The sequence below is a fragment of the Rhipicephalus sanguineus genome, chromosome 10 (assembly GCF_013339695.2).
Source record: "Rhipicephalus sanguineus isolate Rsan-2018 chromosome 10, BIME_Rsan_1.4, whole genome shotgun sequence".
Lineage (NCBI taxonomy): Eukaryota > Metazoa > Arthropoda > Arachnida > Ixodida > Ixodidae > Rhipicephalus > Rhipicephalus sanguineus.
The window spans coordinates 18471807-18489240 of record NC_051185.1 but is presented as its reverse complement, the minus strand read 5'-3'; the positions used below and the strand labels follow the sequence as shown (position 1 = coordinate 18489240).

The 17434-nt window shown below is 46.0% G+C and overlaps 1 protein-coding gene across 5 annotated transcripts in view; it reads left to right on the top strand.

Moving 5' to 3' along the window:
• LOC119407172 (phosphatase and actin regulator 4) overlaps positions 1–17434 on the top strand; it is a 138042-nt gene that overhangs the window by 114396 nt on the left and 6212 nt on the right. For 4 of the 5 annotated variants that reach the window (XM_037674047.2, XM_037674044.2, XM_037674045.2 and 1 more), the window contains 8 exons: positions 4832–5056; positions 9362–9764; positions 10355–10551; positions 11352–11508; positions 12924–12979; positions 13095–13156; positions 16062–16199; positions 16699–16775. In XM_037674047.2, the coding sequence (XP_037529975.1) occupies positions 4832–5056; positions 9362–9764; positions 10355–10551; positions 11352–11508; positions 12924–12979; positions 13095–13156; positions 16062–16199; positions 16699–16775 (1315 nt within the window). The remainder of the gene's footprint in view (positions 1–4831; positions 5057–9361; positions 9765–10354; positions 10552–11351; positions 11509–12923; positions 12980–13094; positions 13157–16061; positions 16200–16698; positions 16776–17434) is intronic. The other variant, XM_049419825.1, reaches the window with a different exon arrangement.

Here is a 17434-nt window from a genome sequence, read left to right as displayed (position 1 = left end):
GAGCTCTTCAAGGTGGTGTTGTTTATATGTTTTGTGTATATGTTACAGGCAGACAAAGCCTGTGATGTATCTTTTAGAGTATGTTTTTGTTATGACATGTGGAACACAACAGCGTCTGAAAGTTGCCGCATCTTTTAGGAATTTCCGTGTTCAGCACACCATTGAGAGCTAGTCTCTGGAGCTGCTTCTGGAATTTGTGGTGTATGCACATGCTGTGCACTGTTCATTTCATAAGTTCTATGCTTGTCTGTGTCTGTACCGGTGCCAAGATTAACTCGCAACCTTCATAGCACAGCTGGCTAAAAATAAATGGCACTACAAGTGCACTGGGTCAGTCGCAACGTTCGACGTGGCTTCCTCGTCGTGGTCGTTGCCTGAGAGACACATTGCCCCTTCAAAGAGCCGGGTGACATGCACATTAATAGTTATGCACCAACAGTTGTTGCCTTTTGTTGTACCGTACGTGTGATGTGCGAATGCGTTCCCGCCACGTCCCGACTGGCGGCTTTGCCATGTGCACAAATCCCAACAGGTCAATTCTGCTTTCACGTGGAGTGTGTCCCAAAGTTCGTTCAACATTGTAGACTACAGTCAAACCGAAGCGCAACGAATGTCACCACCAAACATATCAAAACTCTGAGCTGTGTGCAGGCTTTAGTAGTTCTCGCTTATTTCCACCACCCGGGACATAACAAGTACGCCAGCAAGGTTTATGGCAGGTGTGATAACTCCGTCGAGGCACGCCGCGAACCTAGCTTGGTGCGATGGCAAGTTACCGTGCATGTGCGTCACCACCTCGTGTGTATCCCACCACGTGTGAACCTGCATCTTGGTGAAGTGTGCTTCCGCGCTTTTGTGCTCATTCCCAGCTGTATGCTTTGGTCATTGCCACTTGTCTGTGAGTGTTTCCTATCTCTGACGTGTGCTTTCTCTGTGCTGTAAGAATGGTTTAGCATAGTGTGACACCACCGCTAGTGTGTGACACTTCTGACACTTCACTCGACAGTTGGCAATGCCACAGAGGCGAGAGATGTACAGCCATGGACTAATGAAGTATGAGGAAGTAGAGTAGAGCAGCTTCACAAGTGATGACGCGAGGATCCTGTCTCGGATCACTAATTATGTCATTGCCAAGGGTAATTTAGGCCTCTAAGTAAGTGTGCAAGCCGAAATAATGCTGACGTTAAGAGTAATGGGAGAAACAAGAACACAATAATCTTTTAGAGTACCCTAACTTATTCATATTTCAATTGTCCATGACTACATCTTTCGCTGACAACGTTTGAGACCAAGAGTTGTCCGCGATGTGTGAAAGAAAGGCTTGGGCACATGTTGCATAATTAGGTGAAAGGCATCGCAAATCTAAACCTGCTTATGGCCATAGTGCATCGTTAAGGCTCGCAGCCGAAACATAAGGTGTCGCATACTGGAAGTGTAAAGGTGTAGATTATACGTGACTTGAGCTAACATCCATTATCGTATGTGATGCAGTTATTTCATTGAAAGCACATAAAATAAAAGCAGAAAACTGCACTGCAAAATGGGAAGATTGAGGCTGCACCCCCACAATACTTGCGTAGCATTGCCTGCTAAATGCGAAACAGAGTGTAAACTTTTCTACCGTTTCTCAACACACCATTTCCATTTATGAAAGCTGTAAGAAAGGATAGCACCAGAAGGTAAAGTTGGTTCATGAGATATTGATACTTACTTGCGGCACAACCACCAAATTAGACTATTTAATCAGCACCTTAAAGAGATGCTAAAGATACTATAGTTATTCTGTATTAGATAATTACCCTCCTACTAAGTTAAAAAAGGCACTTTAACCATTAAAAGTGGCTTAAAAGTGGCAACGCCATCTTAAAGGGACACTAAAGGCAAATATTAAGTCGACGTTGATTGTTGAAATAGCGGTCCAGAAACATCGTAGTACTGCTTTTGTGCCAAGGAAGTGCTTATTTTGAAATAAAATCACGTTTTTAGTGGTCCCCATCGCGTTAGCGCGCTTCAAATCTCCCGCCTGAAAATACGACTTTCATACGTCACTGCTGCCGTGCCCAACGTTGCCCGCTTTTACTGCGCCGCCGCCGACACTAGTAGCAGCCGAGCGTAAGTAGCGGGACCCACAGTAGCAACAACGGCGCTGCGGCAAAGACTTGCTCGGATGGGCACATTCAAAGCCTTCACCAAGTTGCGGTTGGTCTCGTAATCCTCAGTACGAAAGTGCAGCGAGCACACACGCAGAGGTTTTGACTGTTTAGCACACTGGCGCAATGGCATGACACTAATACCTGTGACACACGGGCATGTTTGAAAGGCCATTGAGTCAATGGCCATCGAAACGCTACAACTCCATCGAACTCGATGGAGTTCTCGCGTTGCCACACGACGGTTTTCAACGGCCGTTGAGTGATTCAGGTGTTTGTCGCAAAAATTTTGTGGCGCTGCTAATCTTATTTTCGTTCTCGTGTCGTCGTAAGTGAACTAAAATAAATCCACTTAAAAGCACACATTTGTACGTTGTTTTGTTCTAAAATATAAAAAGAAATTGTTTATACATAATTATAAGTGCATTATTAGTTATAAGCAGAGGAGGTTATAAGTTTGTTGAACAGCGAAACTGTGGCTACGTTACAACCGCTTTACTCGTCCCGCCGCTTTTCCAGATTTGCCACGTAGTTTTGCCGTTTTGCCTGGTCTTGCGGTTGCGTGTACTCATTTCGTTTCATTACGTGCTTGTTCCGCCGTCATGAGTGACCGCGAAACAGATGACAATGCCGCTATGGTGTTCTACATGGCTGTGATCATGCAGCTTGATGTTCGGATCGAAGCGGCGGAAGAGGAAGCCGAGGCCATCGAGGACACGAATCGAGGATGAGCTGTGGTGCGATTTTGTACGCGTTCCAAAATAAGCACGGAGGCGTGGCATTACATCCAGCCGCACGTGACCGCATGCGATTGGTCATTGCAGGGCCGTGACGTCTGTCGCGGTTCACATGGGCCATTCGCGTGCGGCTGGATGTAACGCCACGCCTCCGTGTTTATTTGGAATGCGTACAAGATCGCACCACTGCTGCTGTTATCGGGAGCATGCGCAATTCCTACATTCCAAATGACACAAATTAGTAAATAAGTTATAACGCCCATGCACACTACTTTTAATGCATACTCGTTAAATTTTTCCTTTTCTAATCATGGGTATGAGCACACTGGGAACGAGAGGGCTAGGTGACGCTGTTTCCGCTTCCGCCGCTCGATGGCCGTCGAAATTTCAATGGAGTTGTGGAGTGCTCCGTCGACTCGATGGGCCACTGACTCAATAGCCTTCGAAACTGCCCGTGTGGCAGCGCGTGCATGCCCGTTGAGTCAATGGACCATCGGTTCAATGGCCTTCGAAACACCCGTGTGACACGGGTATAAGCCACTTCGAGCGTAAGGGTTCATTCCGCGGCACCCAGTGAAAAGACACACCGGTTTCCTTGCTGCAGCACTGGCGTTGTGCACCATTCGGGCATCCGGAAATATCACACGCATGCGGCATTTTGTCGAACTTTCTGTCAGAGCGACTTTCACGAGCGCGCAAAACACGCACGGCAGTACGCGATCCCGAAACTACCACCTACCACTGAGACGGGCGAGGCGCAGTTCGGCGAAAACGGAACCTTTGAACCACGCGCGCCGTTCCCCATGGCAACGCCACGGAGGTTTTGTTTTCCATGAATCAAGCGGAAACGAACAAACAGCATTTTAATACGTCTTTTGATGCTCGGAATGTTCTTTTTTTAGTGCTGCTAGTTTGATTACTAGTGATTTATTGTAGGCCGACTTCCATACGTCATCGGGATCACTTCGAAATTGTCCCGCTCGTGGCGCTCACCATGTGATACATTTAGCTTAATTTCTCGGTAAGTAGAGCACTGCTGTTGATAATATTGCCGTTTTAGAAGTTGTCATACATTGGGCTTTCACACTGACATAAATTGTTATTTGCCTTTAGTGTCCCTTTAATTACAACAGCAGCTTACCAAGACGTCCGATCTTGACGTCTTCTTATGAGGCCTAGTAAATGGTGAAAGTGGACTTCATTGCATTCTGAAGGAAATACAAAAGATTGAAATTGGCTATGTCTCACTAACTTTTACAAAGTGAACAAGGCCCAAATATGAAAGATTGTTTTGAAATTCTCGACCTGACACTGACATACCGACGACGGTTTCCAGGCAAAATTCAACAAATTAAACAACCTTATAGTAATCAACTCTATATGAAATTAATGAAACTTTACAGTGGTGATCAAAAGTTCCCAGGACACGCTGACATAGAATTACCGTATTTACTTGAATCTAGGCCGGCCCCAATTCTAAGCCGACCCCCGAAATTTGCATGGCCAGAAAAAAAATAACTTAACCATCATACTCGAATCTAAGCCGACCTCCCCACTTTCGCACATTGTTTTTTTTTTTTTTCGAAAAAAACATCGGCTTAGATTCGAATAAATACAGTACACGGGATAGCACGGCCTGAGAACTTTTGACCACCCCTGTACTACTTTAAGGAATGCACTACTTTTCGGCAGTCACCACCGATTTCCTTTCTCTTTAGTGTCTTTTTAAACAATCATGCCGTAATACATTCATTTTCACTGGGTGCACTTGACTGACTGATTGACTGGTGTGCTTCTTCCTCGCCTGCTTCCTTCCCTTTTTTTCCTCTTCCTCTTCTGCTGCTCACCACCACCGTGTCTGTGGGTGTGCGTGTGAATGTGCGGCCGCCACCCCCCGCATGGTGTGCGCCCCTCCTCCCTTCCTGACGGCACCACACAAAACAGCACCTCCGATCCTGCTGGACATGAGCTCTCTGCACCTGTCCCCCGTGGGCCACAGCGGCGGCATGAGTGGCAGCGGCGGCGGTGGGGGGGAGCCCCCTTCCCTGGAACTCCTGACCCTCTCGGCACTGCCAGAGCCTCCTATAGCAGTGAACGAGATCGGACCCATCCCGCCCCCACCAATGTTCTCCAACCCGTCGCCCACGTTAGGGCTGCGGTTTGCCGAAGGTTAGTCTTGACGGCAGCTCGTATGCAGATTTTGGAGGCATTGAAGGGATCATGAACCACCCCTCAGGCTTGGAAAAAAAACGCATCGCGCGAATAGCAGACACTATGAACCACTCAGCCAAGTCTTCCAGTAGTGTGCGCCGAGGAGAGTTTAGAATCTGAGCACAAAGTTGCCATTTTCTGAGGTGCCCTCTATTCATACTCACTCTCTTCGGAGCTGCCTGCATCTGCTGTCTGATGTCAAACAGTGGATAGCATGCTATTGGGCACGATTTGCTGCCACGTGCTGGCAGCGCACTGCATACTCTACTAACATTACACAGTGAGTCACACTCGCGCACAGGGATTGCAACGGGAGAGAGCGATTGCATTTCATCACGCGCACTCAAGGTCAGGTTGCGCGCTGACGTAACTCCTTCCCCCCATGCTAACTCTCCCTGTGTAGCTTCCAGTGCGCTCGTCTGTACGAGAGAAGAGAGAAAGCGCTTAAGGCGTGCAACAAACCCCTGTAACTCCGCCCGTTCTTGACCGATTCCAGACATTTTTGAGGCAATCAATTCGCGAGGCAATAAACTCAGATACTGAGGTGATTCGATGATTATTTGAAGGTGTGGTTCATGACCCCTTTAAGAGAAAAACAGCCAGCTTTTTGACCCGCGATGTAGCTTGTATTATCGCATGTGGAACAGTATAAACTGAAAACCTACAAACAATGATCATTTATAACGTACTTCAAGACCCGTCGCCCAGGCCGGGGTGCCAATTGACCGAAGGTTACTCAGATGAGAACTTCTATGCAGACATTAGAGGCACTAAGAGAGACCGCTGGCTATCTGACCCGCAATGTGTGCTCATACATCCATATACAGTCGACGACCGATAATTCGGACTCCACGGGGAACGTAAATAAGTCCGAATTATCGAATGTCCGAAAAAACGAATGCATCAGAAAAAAAAAAACCTTTATTGATACTTCAGGGTCCCGGTGGCCGAAAAAAGTTGTCAATGCGTTGCTGCCCGCACTTCCGCTTATGTGCAACCAAGTCCGCCTGTATCTCCGCCAGTGTGATGTGATCGCTGTACGATGACGAGCTGGTTTCGTTCGTGAAGGCAACGCGTCTGTGCGGCGCACTTAGCGGTCGCACAAAGGTGCAGCATGAATGGCGGCGCGGCACGTTTGGGTTCTCGCCTATTAAATGCGTGCACTACACATGCAACTGCACCAGGCTACATGCACTATCGAGCATTTGACTGAAGATGCTTATCGTAAGGCTTGTCAGCAATTGAGCCGTACTGGTGCGTTTGCCACATGCCGCCATCACGCCTCTGTGCATTTCCACTGCTTATCCGCAAAGACGTCGCCGCACGGTGCCGTGATAGCGGCCCCTTTGAATTTCCGGTCCGCTTCACCCCATAACGCTTCGGCATCGCGACAAAGCTGACTTTCGGACTTTGCTACTGTCGTAAACAGGTCGACTCGCGAAAGCGCTGGTTCGAACCTACGAGATGATAGACGCGGCAGAGGTGGGGGCTTCAATTATTGCCTTTCGGACCTGCAATTTGGGCAGAAAGTCCGAAAAATCGGACGCCGAAAAGTTCTAGCGTCCGAAATTTCCGACATTCTTGACCATTGACGTCTATGGGGCTGGTGACGGTGCCGCGAAAGCGTCCGAATTTTCGAGCATGTCCGGAAAATCGGGCATCCGAAAAATCGGCAGTAGACTGTATCTGCCGCGTTTCATTGTCGTCGGCGCGGCCTTCGGCGCTGGCTGTGAGGGCACCGTTGGCGCCATTTAACTCAGATCTTTTGATACAGCAGAGCGTAAAATAAAGCAAGTCTCAAGATAAAAATGAACGCGCGCACAAAACGCTTTACCGCATACGCATTCGACAAAATGGCGGCGATAGCAGCGCAGCGCGGGGATACAGGAACCAGAATGTAGAATGTTCGCGATGTCGATACGATTTCCCACAGTGGACCAGTGCCTCCAAGATCGGCATTTCCAATCACAAATCTCTGAGGCGTAAAGTAGCGATCGAAATAAAGCCTCATAGATCACCAATTAGCTTTCGTTTTGATCTCTGAGGCCATACTTTGTATGGTACGGTTGCCGGAGGAGATAATGGCTGGCGATTCGGCGTGCGCGACAGTCTCGGACAGGGTCCGGATTATCGAATGTAGATCTCGCAGCTGTCCGAAATATCGGTCGTCTTTACACATTACTTCTATGGGATCATCGGCGGTGCCGCGCGACTGTCCGAATTACCGAGCATGTCCGAATTATCGGTGTCCGATTTATCGGTCGGCGACTGTAACATACATAGTTGTGACGACTTACTGGTTATAGCAAAGTGAATGAGAAATAGTCTTTTCATGGATGCAGTGTTAGGAATATACATTTACAACGAATTTTCAGATATAACGAAGTTATTTTTTATGTCGGATGTGACTTTGTTATGAGGTTTGAGCATAGCTTGTAGTATAATCAGAACTGGTATGTTAAACTGAGAAACTGCGAAGTATAATCATTTAGGACATACTCCATGACCTGTCACCCATGCAGGGGTCGCAGTTTGCCGACGTTTAATCCAGTAGGAACTTCTATGCAGGCATTGGAGGCGATAACAGAGGGATAAGAGCCCCAGCTTTCTGAATTGCTTATAACATGCAGTTTATGCTAGCATTTAGAAGGTAACGTTTTATAGTTCTGGGGTATGAAGTAATTATGTAGGCGTCGCGGATCACAAACAACCGCACCAGGAAATGCAGAGGGCAATGCATTTCCATAACTGCACCGCTCGTGTGGCAGTGTCCCTGCCAAGTCAGGAAAAAATTGAAATTGTTCAATTTTGCCATCCTGTATAACTGCAGATACAGGGGGGGAGGATTGTGGAATAAACGCTGTCCTCGAACAGCTTGACGTGTCTACAACCCTTTCCTTTAACAGTGAGGCAACATGACATATGCGTACATATATGTACACACTTATACATACTTATGCATACACATAGATATATACATTTAAGCTCTTTTATGAGAGATATGCACCAGGGAGCAGTTCTTGTCCCTTAGATGAGGTGTCTCTTATAAGCAGTGTGCAGTGCTCTCATTTTCTGATTGACTCCTATTTCAATGTAGGTGCACTGGTGTTTCTTATAAAGCGGTTCAACTGCATAGCACATAGATGTATATATAAAATAAGTATAAATCTTCAATGAGCATTGTCCCAGTCTCACTTCCATCCTCACACTCTGGGTGTGTTCCAATGCTGATCGTAGATGGCTAAATAGACAGCCAACTGGACAGTGGCCATCTTAAGTCCCGTTCCAATTTCCGCATAGCCGGCAAAATAAACAGCTTCGAGAAGTCTGCATCGGAGACAGACAATGCAGGCTACTTTGTTGCCCAAACAAAATGGTGACTCAGCATAATGCTCGGATGGCTCGGATTTTGCCAGTATGGTCGTCTGCACGCAAGCAGATGCATAGATTTGAGCACGAAAGAAGTTAAAGAAGTAACAATTGTGTTTGTTTTTCTTTGCTTTTCTCTACTGACGCAAGGTAGCGTCGGTGGCGTCACGTCATCCGGAGCGTCCAATTTCTCATAGTACTGGGGCATGATGCTGCCCTGAATTGGAACACAGCCTCTGTCGTTCCCTCGTTCGTTCACGCCGAAGCAGTCTTCAACGCTGCTCTCTGTTTTCGAAGCTTCCTTTCCCATCTTGAAAGCAGTGACCTAGAGCCTGAACCTGAGGCTTGCCGCCATGGTGGCAGTTCTCAGGTTCAGGCCGTTCTTGAGTACTTCAGAAACCATATCACACTAAATGAATGCAAGACTAGATGAAGACGGGACGAGCGCTTACTTTCAATTAAGGGTATATTGCAGATCCTGAGCATATATAAACACACATCTGAAACCGCAAGTGAGACAAAAGGTAAATTGACACGTGTCGACTAAGCCAAACAATCAAGCTCTTTGATATAAAAGAACAGACAGCATGCTGACACATTCATTTCCTGCCCTAGCTATCTCAGGCGCCTCAACACTTCCTCTAGTAATCTTGCTGCAGTGGCGATACAGAACAACTGCCTGATTAAAAAGGGGAAGACACTGTGGCTTCGCGTCGCACTTTGTGTCACAGTTGAGAGTAAGTGCTTGTCCTGTGTTCATCTTGTCCTGTGTTCTCTTAATGCACTATGGTTTGTGAGGTACGATGAACTACTAACACGCCCAAATATCCTCCCTTCTGAACCGTTTTTGAGCCCCTTCGTTTTCGAACCTTCTTTTCCCGTCTTCAAACGCAGTGGCCTCGAGCCTGAACTTGCGGTTTGCCGCCATGGCAGAGCGCAACCGGCAGATGGCGGCCGCCGCTGCATCACAGGAGGGGTCTCCCACGGCACCCCCGACGCAGCAGCAACCGCCACGGCAACAGACGCCGCTGCCGCTGCGCCGGTTGATGCCTCCCGAGGGCGACGACTCGGACGACTCGGGGGTGACGGGCGACATGTGCGAGGCAGCGGCGCCCGCCCGGACGGGAGCCTCGCCAGCCGGAGGAGACGGTGGCGGCGGCGGAGGGCCCCTCGTCGAGGAGATCCCGGCCAAGGAGCCTCCGCGGAGCTCCGCCCTGCCCCGCAAGAGCGCACTCAAGAAGCAGCAGGTCAACGGGGCCCACGCGACACAGCAGCAGCTGACGGCAGCACAAGCCAGGTGACGACTGCGTTGAGGGTCGATGAATTCCTGCAAACCACTTCAGTTTGAGGTTCAAACACTTCAGTTTGCAATGTAATCACCACTCGTGCAACAAGCAAAGACATAAGGGAAGAAGACAAACCAGTGCTTCTTCCCCGACGTCTTTGTTTCTTGTGTGCACGCTGAATACATTTGATAATGAATTCCTTCCACCTCGCCCAGTTTTATATACTTTCACTTCAGTTTGGGTTCAACAGAGTGACGCACAGATATGGCCCATTATTTGTGCGGAAAGCCTGCAAAGCAGAGGAGCATTCATGAGACAACTGTCTGTTTGGAAGATACATGTAATATGCGATAGTCTTGTAGTCTACCTTGCTTATAGAAGAGATCGCATAAAAGGACCTACGCAGTTGAATCAAAATGAGGCCAAAGAACACCATATCTCATGGCCACAGTCATGATTTGAACTTGTGAATCACTGTCTTTCTGTTTATCCATCCATTCATCGACAACATTGCTAGGTTACCAGTTCTGAGTGTGTCGATATCGAGTAGTAGGCTTGCTATTTTTTTTTACAAGTGTCCCGTATCCACGCTGTTATCCAGGTTGCGGCCAACGCGGATTCACCTGAGCCCCAGTGGGGCCCAGAGTCCCCTGCCTCCCGGGTTGCAACTGCATGAGGGCAGCAACAAGGAGAACCACTGGCCCCCCCCACCCCCGTCGGCCGGAGGTGACAGCCACTCGGACTCCGACGAGGATGGCCCAATCAACTGGCGCGACTACTACGGCGACGACGAGCAAGGTGGGTGTGTCTACTACGAGCAGTCGCTGCTGGGACGTCCTGCGTACCTTTGTCCTCTTCTATACCGTAGACTTCCTCTAAAAGTACACTGAGCAAAAATTTGAAAAACTTCCGAAAAACTTCGAAATTCTACACGGAAGACACAACTGTTCCGATGAACAGTTTATTTCCTGTATTTTTGAACAGTTGGCTGTATTTTTTAGGATTGTCACTGTGCAGCGACAACACGCCAGCGAGAGCCGCGACGTCACATTCACCACTGCGCATGCAGGGTGCACGTGTTCCTGCCCTCCTCTTCCCCTTCTCCACCTCTCCTTTACATCTCGCTCTCCCCCTTTCCACAAAGGCGCTGAGGTGTGCCCCACCATTTAGGGGCTTTACCCCAGCCGGGAGCGTTGTTCACTGCCAGTGCCATTCATAGCGTTTCTAGCAACCATAGGCAAGGTTGAGGGGTTGAGAGACGGCGGCGACGGTTGGCATTGTTAGCATGGCAGTTTCCAGTGCATGAAACGTCGCCAAACGTCACCTCCTCTAGCTCACGGTGCGGCAGGCTACACGCTGCAGTTTCTGAAAAACGCATTAAATTCATTATTTTCCTATAGTTTCTGCCTAGTTTCCTCTAGTTTCTGCCGATTTCAGCACCCAATCTTTCAATTGGGCTGAAAATCTTGGCGGCAATAATGTTGTTCAGTATCTCTTTGAAAAAGACTCAAAGGGACCGTCGCAACTTCTTTCATCTGTCGGAAGTTCTGTTTATCAGAAGAGTGTCTGACCAAGCTGTGTTTGATTGTCGACCGCAGGTCGCCTGGCCGCCAAGATAGCACGCAAGGACTCGCTGGCCCTCAAGCTTTCCCAGCGGCCCGACCGGCAGGAGCTCATCGACAAGAACATCCTACAGATGCAGTCTGATCGCGAAAGGCAGGAGTCGCGGGAGGCGGTTGGAAACAAATTAACAAGGTGTGCTGTTACACCACACCTGATTTGTTTTTGTTGTTCTTTAATGCTATACAGTAAAAGCTCGTTAATTAGGATTTCGTGGGACCGAAAAAACTTGTCAAATTAACCGAATGCCAAACTATCAAAACTATCAAGAAAACAATACATTTGTATCACATCAATGCAATTCCAATTTTTTAAGGAATATATAAACCCAGTAATATTTAGCATAAGAAAAGTGCAAAACCTGCAATTTTCTTCATTAGCTACTTTGTTCAGAATGTTAACTCGGCTCAAGACTTCCGTGTCTTAATCCGGAACGTGCTCTGAATCCGTACCTTATTACCTGCCAACAACGTGATTGTGGTAGGCGACCACACCTTTCTGAAAGCCTGCAGCCGTTTAGGTTGTTTGCGAGCGCCTTGTTTGATCCTTTGCGTTGCACGTATGCAGCACTTCACGCTCTGCGTACTTCGAGGGTCGTCCGAATTGACTGGGTTGCGGCCAAATATGACCAAATTAACAAGAATTTGATGCCATTAAACAATGCATGCGCTAGCCGGGACCACAGAACATGTCTGAATTATCCGATTTTCCCAATAAATGAGTGTCGAATTAATGAGCTTTTATGGTACAGCGCTTTTTTTCATTAACGCATCCATTCCTAATAGGACTCGACACATAAGTGCTTGTTTAATGCAGTAGCATTCCTTGCATGGCTCCATGCGTTGTAAATTTGATAGTATTCACCACATAACAGTACTTCTCTTCTTACAATAGCATTCATGTGCCTGGCTGATCTTGGCGAGACTAAAATTTTCAAAATTCTTGTGCGGGCTTCACAGAATACGTTGCGCTCATTAGCTCTGGATGCAAGTTGGCAAAGTGTGAGCAAATGTCATAGAACTCTGTTCATGTGCAAGATCCAAGATAGCATAGCGTATTTACGCTTGTGGCAACGTGGCGCAGTTGATGTAAGCACCGCCAACTGGTGACACAATGTCTGTGGCGCCCGGTCACATTTTTTCCAAGTACAACAATTGCGTATGCAAGTGGGAATTGAAGGGGATTGGCATTTTGAAGCTCAGGAGCCAAAAAACTTCGCAAATGAGGAACGTACTGTACATTGTACTGTACGTTATCCTGTACACCACCTTGACGTTATACTGATGTTGTAGTGACATTGGACGGTGCCACACCATGCAAAAGTACCGATTCATTTTTTCACACTTGCGCTTACGCGAGAGGAGCGAGTGTACAAGTGACTATACTTTACACTTCTCTGACCATGTTAGCTGTACTCGGGGCCTCGGGTCTAATGACGCATTCAACTTTTTTTTGTAACTGTAGTGTGCTGAACGTCGCGGGAATCAGACCTTTGACGCTTACACTTGTGAAATTTATGTGCTCTCTTCTTTTCCTTTGCACCCTTACAGGAGGCTAAGTTTGCGTCCTACGCCTGAAGAGCTAGAACAAAGGAATATTCTCAAGCGTGAGTTGCTTCGGTTTTCTTTGTGATAATTTTCGTAGTTGTAGTGTTTTGTTTCTTGAGACCCGTTTAAAACTACACTGCCCGTTCTGGTCTGAGCTTCGGTTTCGCTTTTCAGTCCAGACTGCTGAAGAGCTCAAGAAGGAGAAGGAGCAGAAGAAAAAAGTATTAATACGGAAGGTAGGTGTCACGCCGGCTCTATATTTAATTTTTTAAATCCTTTAATGTCATTAGGAAACTCCGTTATAAGCTTGTCGAACCACAGGTCTAAGGAAAACGGGTCTTGTGGTAAAAACTGAACCCAGACCAGGGTTAGGCTGAGATGTACTGTTGAACACACATATATCGAACCCACATATCCCCTTCAGCGGCGGTGTGTACGATTGATTGTACACATCAACTACGGAGGCACGTCACGCACCTTGTGTTTCTTTGAATGGCTTGAAACACGGTGTGCACATTAGTGCAGGCTTCTTGAGTGGAAAACTAGCGATCATTTAACTTCATTGTGCTGCGTATTGCTGCAGAGTATCACTTTGCTGGAGACACTACCATGTTCAACTATCGTTGGACGTGCCGCATTCCAAGACCAACGTCAGTAGTATTATTTTTCTTTGCTCGAAACTAAGCTAATACAACCAGAAAACAAACTGGCATGCATTTCGGGCCTAATATTTGATTCTTTTTATGCAAGAATTGAACCTGACTGATTGTGTAATAATTAGTTATTTAATCACACAATAATTAACATTCATTACTAAAACTAGCTCAAAACAACACTCCTTCATTTTCTTTCTTGGAATGTAATATTTAGTGCCTTGGAATAATGCTTTGCAAATTTGACACATTTGCAGACAGTGCATCATAATTTGCACTTGAAGGGGATATGACGAATTATTGTGTACATCGAACAGTTATAAAATCTCCTTGAAATCTTTTTGACATATAACATCTATTATATGTAGAATAGCCTGTATGTAGAACCTTTTTGTGATCCCCTTCAGATTCGATAGATCCTGGTTCTACTGGTATCTGGTAGCGGGTCGCACCGATAGCTGTAGTCATGGTCGTAGCGGAAGTTGTAGTGATTGCTGTAGTCTTATATGCAGTCATTAGAGCATTAGTCACGTGTACGGCTTTAGCATACACTCATGCCTCGTTATAACAAACATGGATATAATGAATTATCGGTTATAACGAAGTAAATGAGGAATGGTCTTGTCATAGCTACAGTGTTATAAATAAATGTTTATAACGAATTTTCGGATATAACAAACTTATTTTCGTGGCAGGTGCGACTTTGTTATAATGAGGTTTGAGTGTATATCGTGCATGTAGCAATGGTCACGTCGTTACACAAAAGCAGTCTGGGGTGCCGTTTGCAATTGACCATTTGCAAAAATCTGCAAGGCGACTTTCCTGTAAGGTTGTTTTCCAACCAAAAACTCTCAATCCCCGACTGCTTTTCTGGCTCATTCTCTTTTTGCTTCTCTACCCCCTCCCCCCCCCCCCTTTTTTTTCTTGCGAACGACGGCTGCCTTGTCCACCTAGCGAAGGCTGAGGGTTCGTACGAGGCGGCCCCACAGTAATTGTTGGGGAAAGAGGTCGTTTTGTCGTACTCGCGTGCCTTCACTGGAATTAGGAGCGGTAAAAGTACAATGAGCGAGAAAACCAGTCTGCGACGGAGAGTTTTTGGTTGGAAAACAACCTTGCAGTAAAGCCGCCTTGCAGATTTTTGCAAATGGTCCATTGCTTCATGCATATGTCCTGAAGTAACATCATTTTCTTCAGTCTTTACAACTTTCCATGCTGATGCTTTCAATGATTGCTAAAATTCTTCTTCGAGTGTAAAGCCGTTCCTGAAAAAAAAAAAAAAATTGCTCAAGTACTGATCTCCCACTTGTGGAGGAATGTCTTGAAACTTTTGGTACAGGTTCTTACACACAGGACACACCTTACACACCTTGTTCAGTGTGCTCTAATTTGTCGGGTAAACGTCAACTAGTTTGTCACAGAATATATACCACACTGCAAAAATATTTACAGAGACGTGCGTTCAGCCTTTCATTCTACCTAGAGTTACACTGGCTCTTAGTGACGTCGTAATTGCCCACAGAATTTGCATTGGGCCTTCGTACTTTTCTCACAGTCAAGGAAAAAAAAGGTTATTAGTACTCTTGTGCGAATAGTAAATTTTAGGTTCAAAGCAAATAATAATTTGGTCAAATTTCAAATCGAATTCGAATAGTATGTATGATTATCACATATTGTAAAGAAACGTGAGCATATTTGTGTTGACCCAGTTAACCTGCACAATATTTTTTTTAAATTGAAGCAAGGCATGGGCAAATTCATTCTTTTTGGTTCAAAGGAAGTGAAAGCAACTTTCAATAGTAGCAGGATTTGACTTTCGGTAGAGTGCAAACGATAACCTGTAAAATATGTTGTTTTAAAATTAACTATACTTAGAGCATATAAGTCGTTATAAACAAGCTTTTAAACTTAAAAAATGACCTTGAAGTGGGGCTTTGTGGCAGTGCGGATTTTTCCTGGAAAGGTGCATTCACGGTATAGCACACCTCCACTGCAGTGAAACCACCTTTACGGGGGGTTACATTTGGATAAAGATGCACCTATTCGTTCATTTCGAATGCTTAGAAATTTCCAATTAATTTAAATATGAATTGAAGTGAATTCGAATACTGTTATATTCGCACAAGCCTAGTTATTAGGACATGCTGTTTTACCCAGAACAACGTTTGCATTCGACAAGAAACAACCTGGCACAGCTTTTGTCAGCTTTAGAAACCCACCACAGTGGTCCAGTGGTTATGGTGCTCGAATGCTGACCCAAAGGTAGTGGGATCGAATACCATCCTTGGCAGCCACATTTTGATGGAGGCAAAATGCGAGAGGCCCGTGTGCTTAGATTTAGGTGCACGTTAAAGAACCCCATGTGGTCGAAATTACCGGAGCCCTCCACTATGGCGTCTCTCATAGTACATATTGGGGTTTCGGGACGTAAAACCCTAGGAAGTATTATATTTTGTCAGCATTAGAAGCACCCGTGTTTTGCATCGTGCAGTTGAGCTTCCGGCCGACCATCGAGGAACTGAAGGAGCGAAAGATCATTCGCTTCAACGACTACGTCGAGGTGACGCAGGCACAAGACTACGACCGCAGGGCTGACAAGCCGTGGACCAGGTTGACGCCGAAAGATAAGGTGACGATGCGTTTTGTCAGGACCAGTAAAACAGCAGAGACTGGATTGTGTACCACTGTCATATTGTACACTGCTTTGCTGACACATTTCATCCACACATCAGATTTCATAGACTAAGCCCACCTGTATCTTAATATTCATAGTGTTGTTTACTCTGTCTGGGCGTAAGAAGTTCACCTATTAAAGATCTTAGATTTACAAATGCCTCGGGCTGATCTAATAATGAGACGGTAGTATTCGCTATTCATTATACTTGCATCCCAAAGCTGGCAAAAAAGAAATTTAATTTTGCTGAGATGAAATATTCTTGAACAGGGAGTGTTGCTGGAGCCAACGTTTCTACAAGCAGTCTGTGTTCTTCAAGAAGAATAGACCACTTCTTGTACTGTTGTATTGTTTCATCCATGTTTTTTATACAGATGTTTGGCTAAATAAAAAGTTTCAAGTACATTGTCAGCGACTGATTCTCGCTCGGTGCTGTGTTTGGTTGTTGTTACAGGCTGCCATTAGGAAAGAACTGAATGAATTCAAAAGCATGGAGATGGAGGTTCATGAAGACAGCAGGCACCTCACTAGGTACGTTGCGCGCTCCAGTCAGTTTCAGCATTTGCCCATGTCACACTCTCTCAGCTGCTGGTGTCCTTACTTCGCTCTGCAAGAGTTGCGACTGTGGACCCAACCTCGACAAACATGTCGTTCTCTGTTGTGGTCATAATCGGCCCAAGCTTTCAGTGAGAAGCCGAAGCCATAGCAAGGTTTGGATATGCAGTCGAACCCACATATAATGAAGTATTGTGTGTATTGAACAGTTGTTAAATCCCGTTAAATATAGTTTCAAAGTATAAAGTATATTATATATTGAATTATCTATATATAGAGCTCTTTTGTGATCCCCCTTCAGATTCGATATATTCGGGTTCGACTGCATATGTTGAGCTCGCACTCTGCATCGTTGTCATACAAGGGACTAGCATCTGTTTTTATGCCCGTAACGTGAGCTGTATTTCATTTTGCTTTCTTTCTTTTTCTTTTTGTTTTCAATTTTGTATAATTCACGGTTTTCTCATGATAAAATGTCAAATTTTTTTTTTTCTAACATTACCGCATTAGGCCTATGTCAAGAATGCATAAATTTGGTTCCTTTTTTTTTTTTTTACATTAATACCCGCCAGAGTGATTCAGTAGCTGCACAGCCTTTGCTGACAAGCGTGAAGCTACAGGTTCTGTTCCCAGTG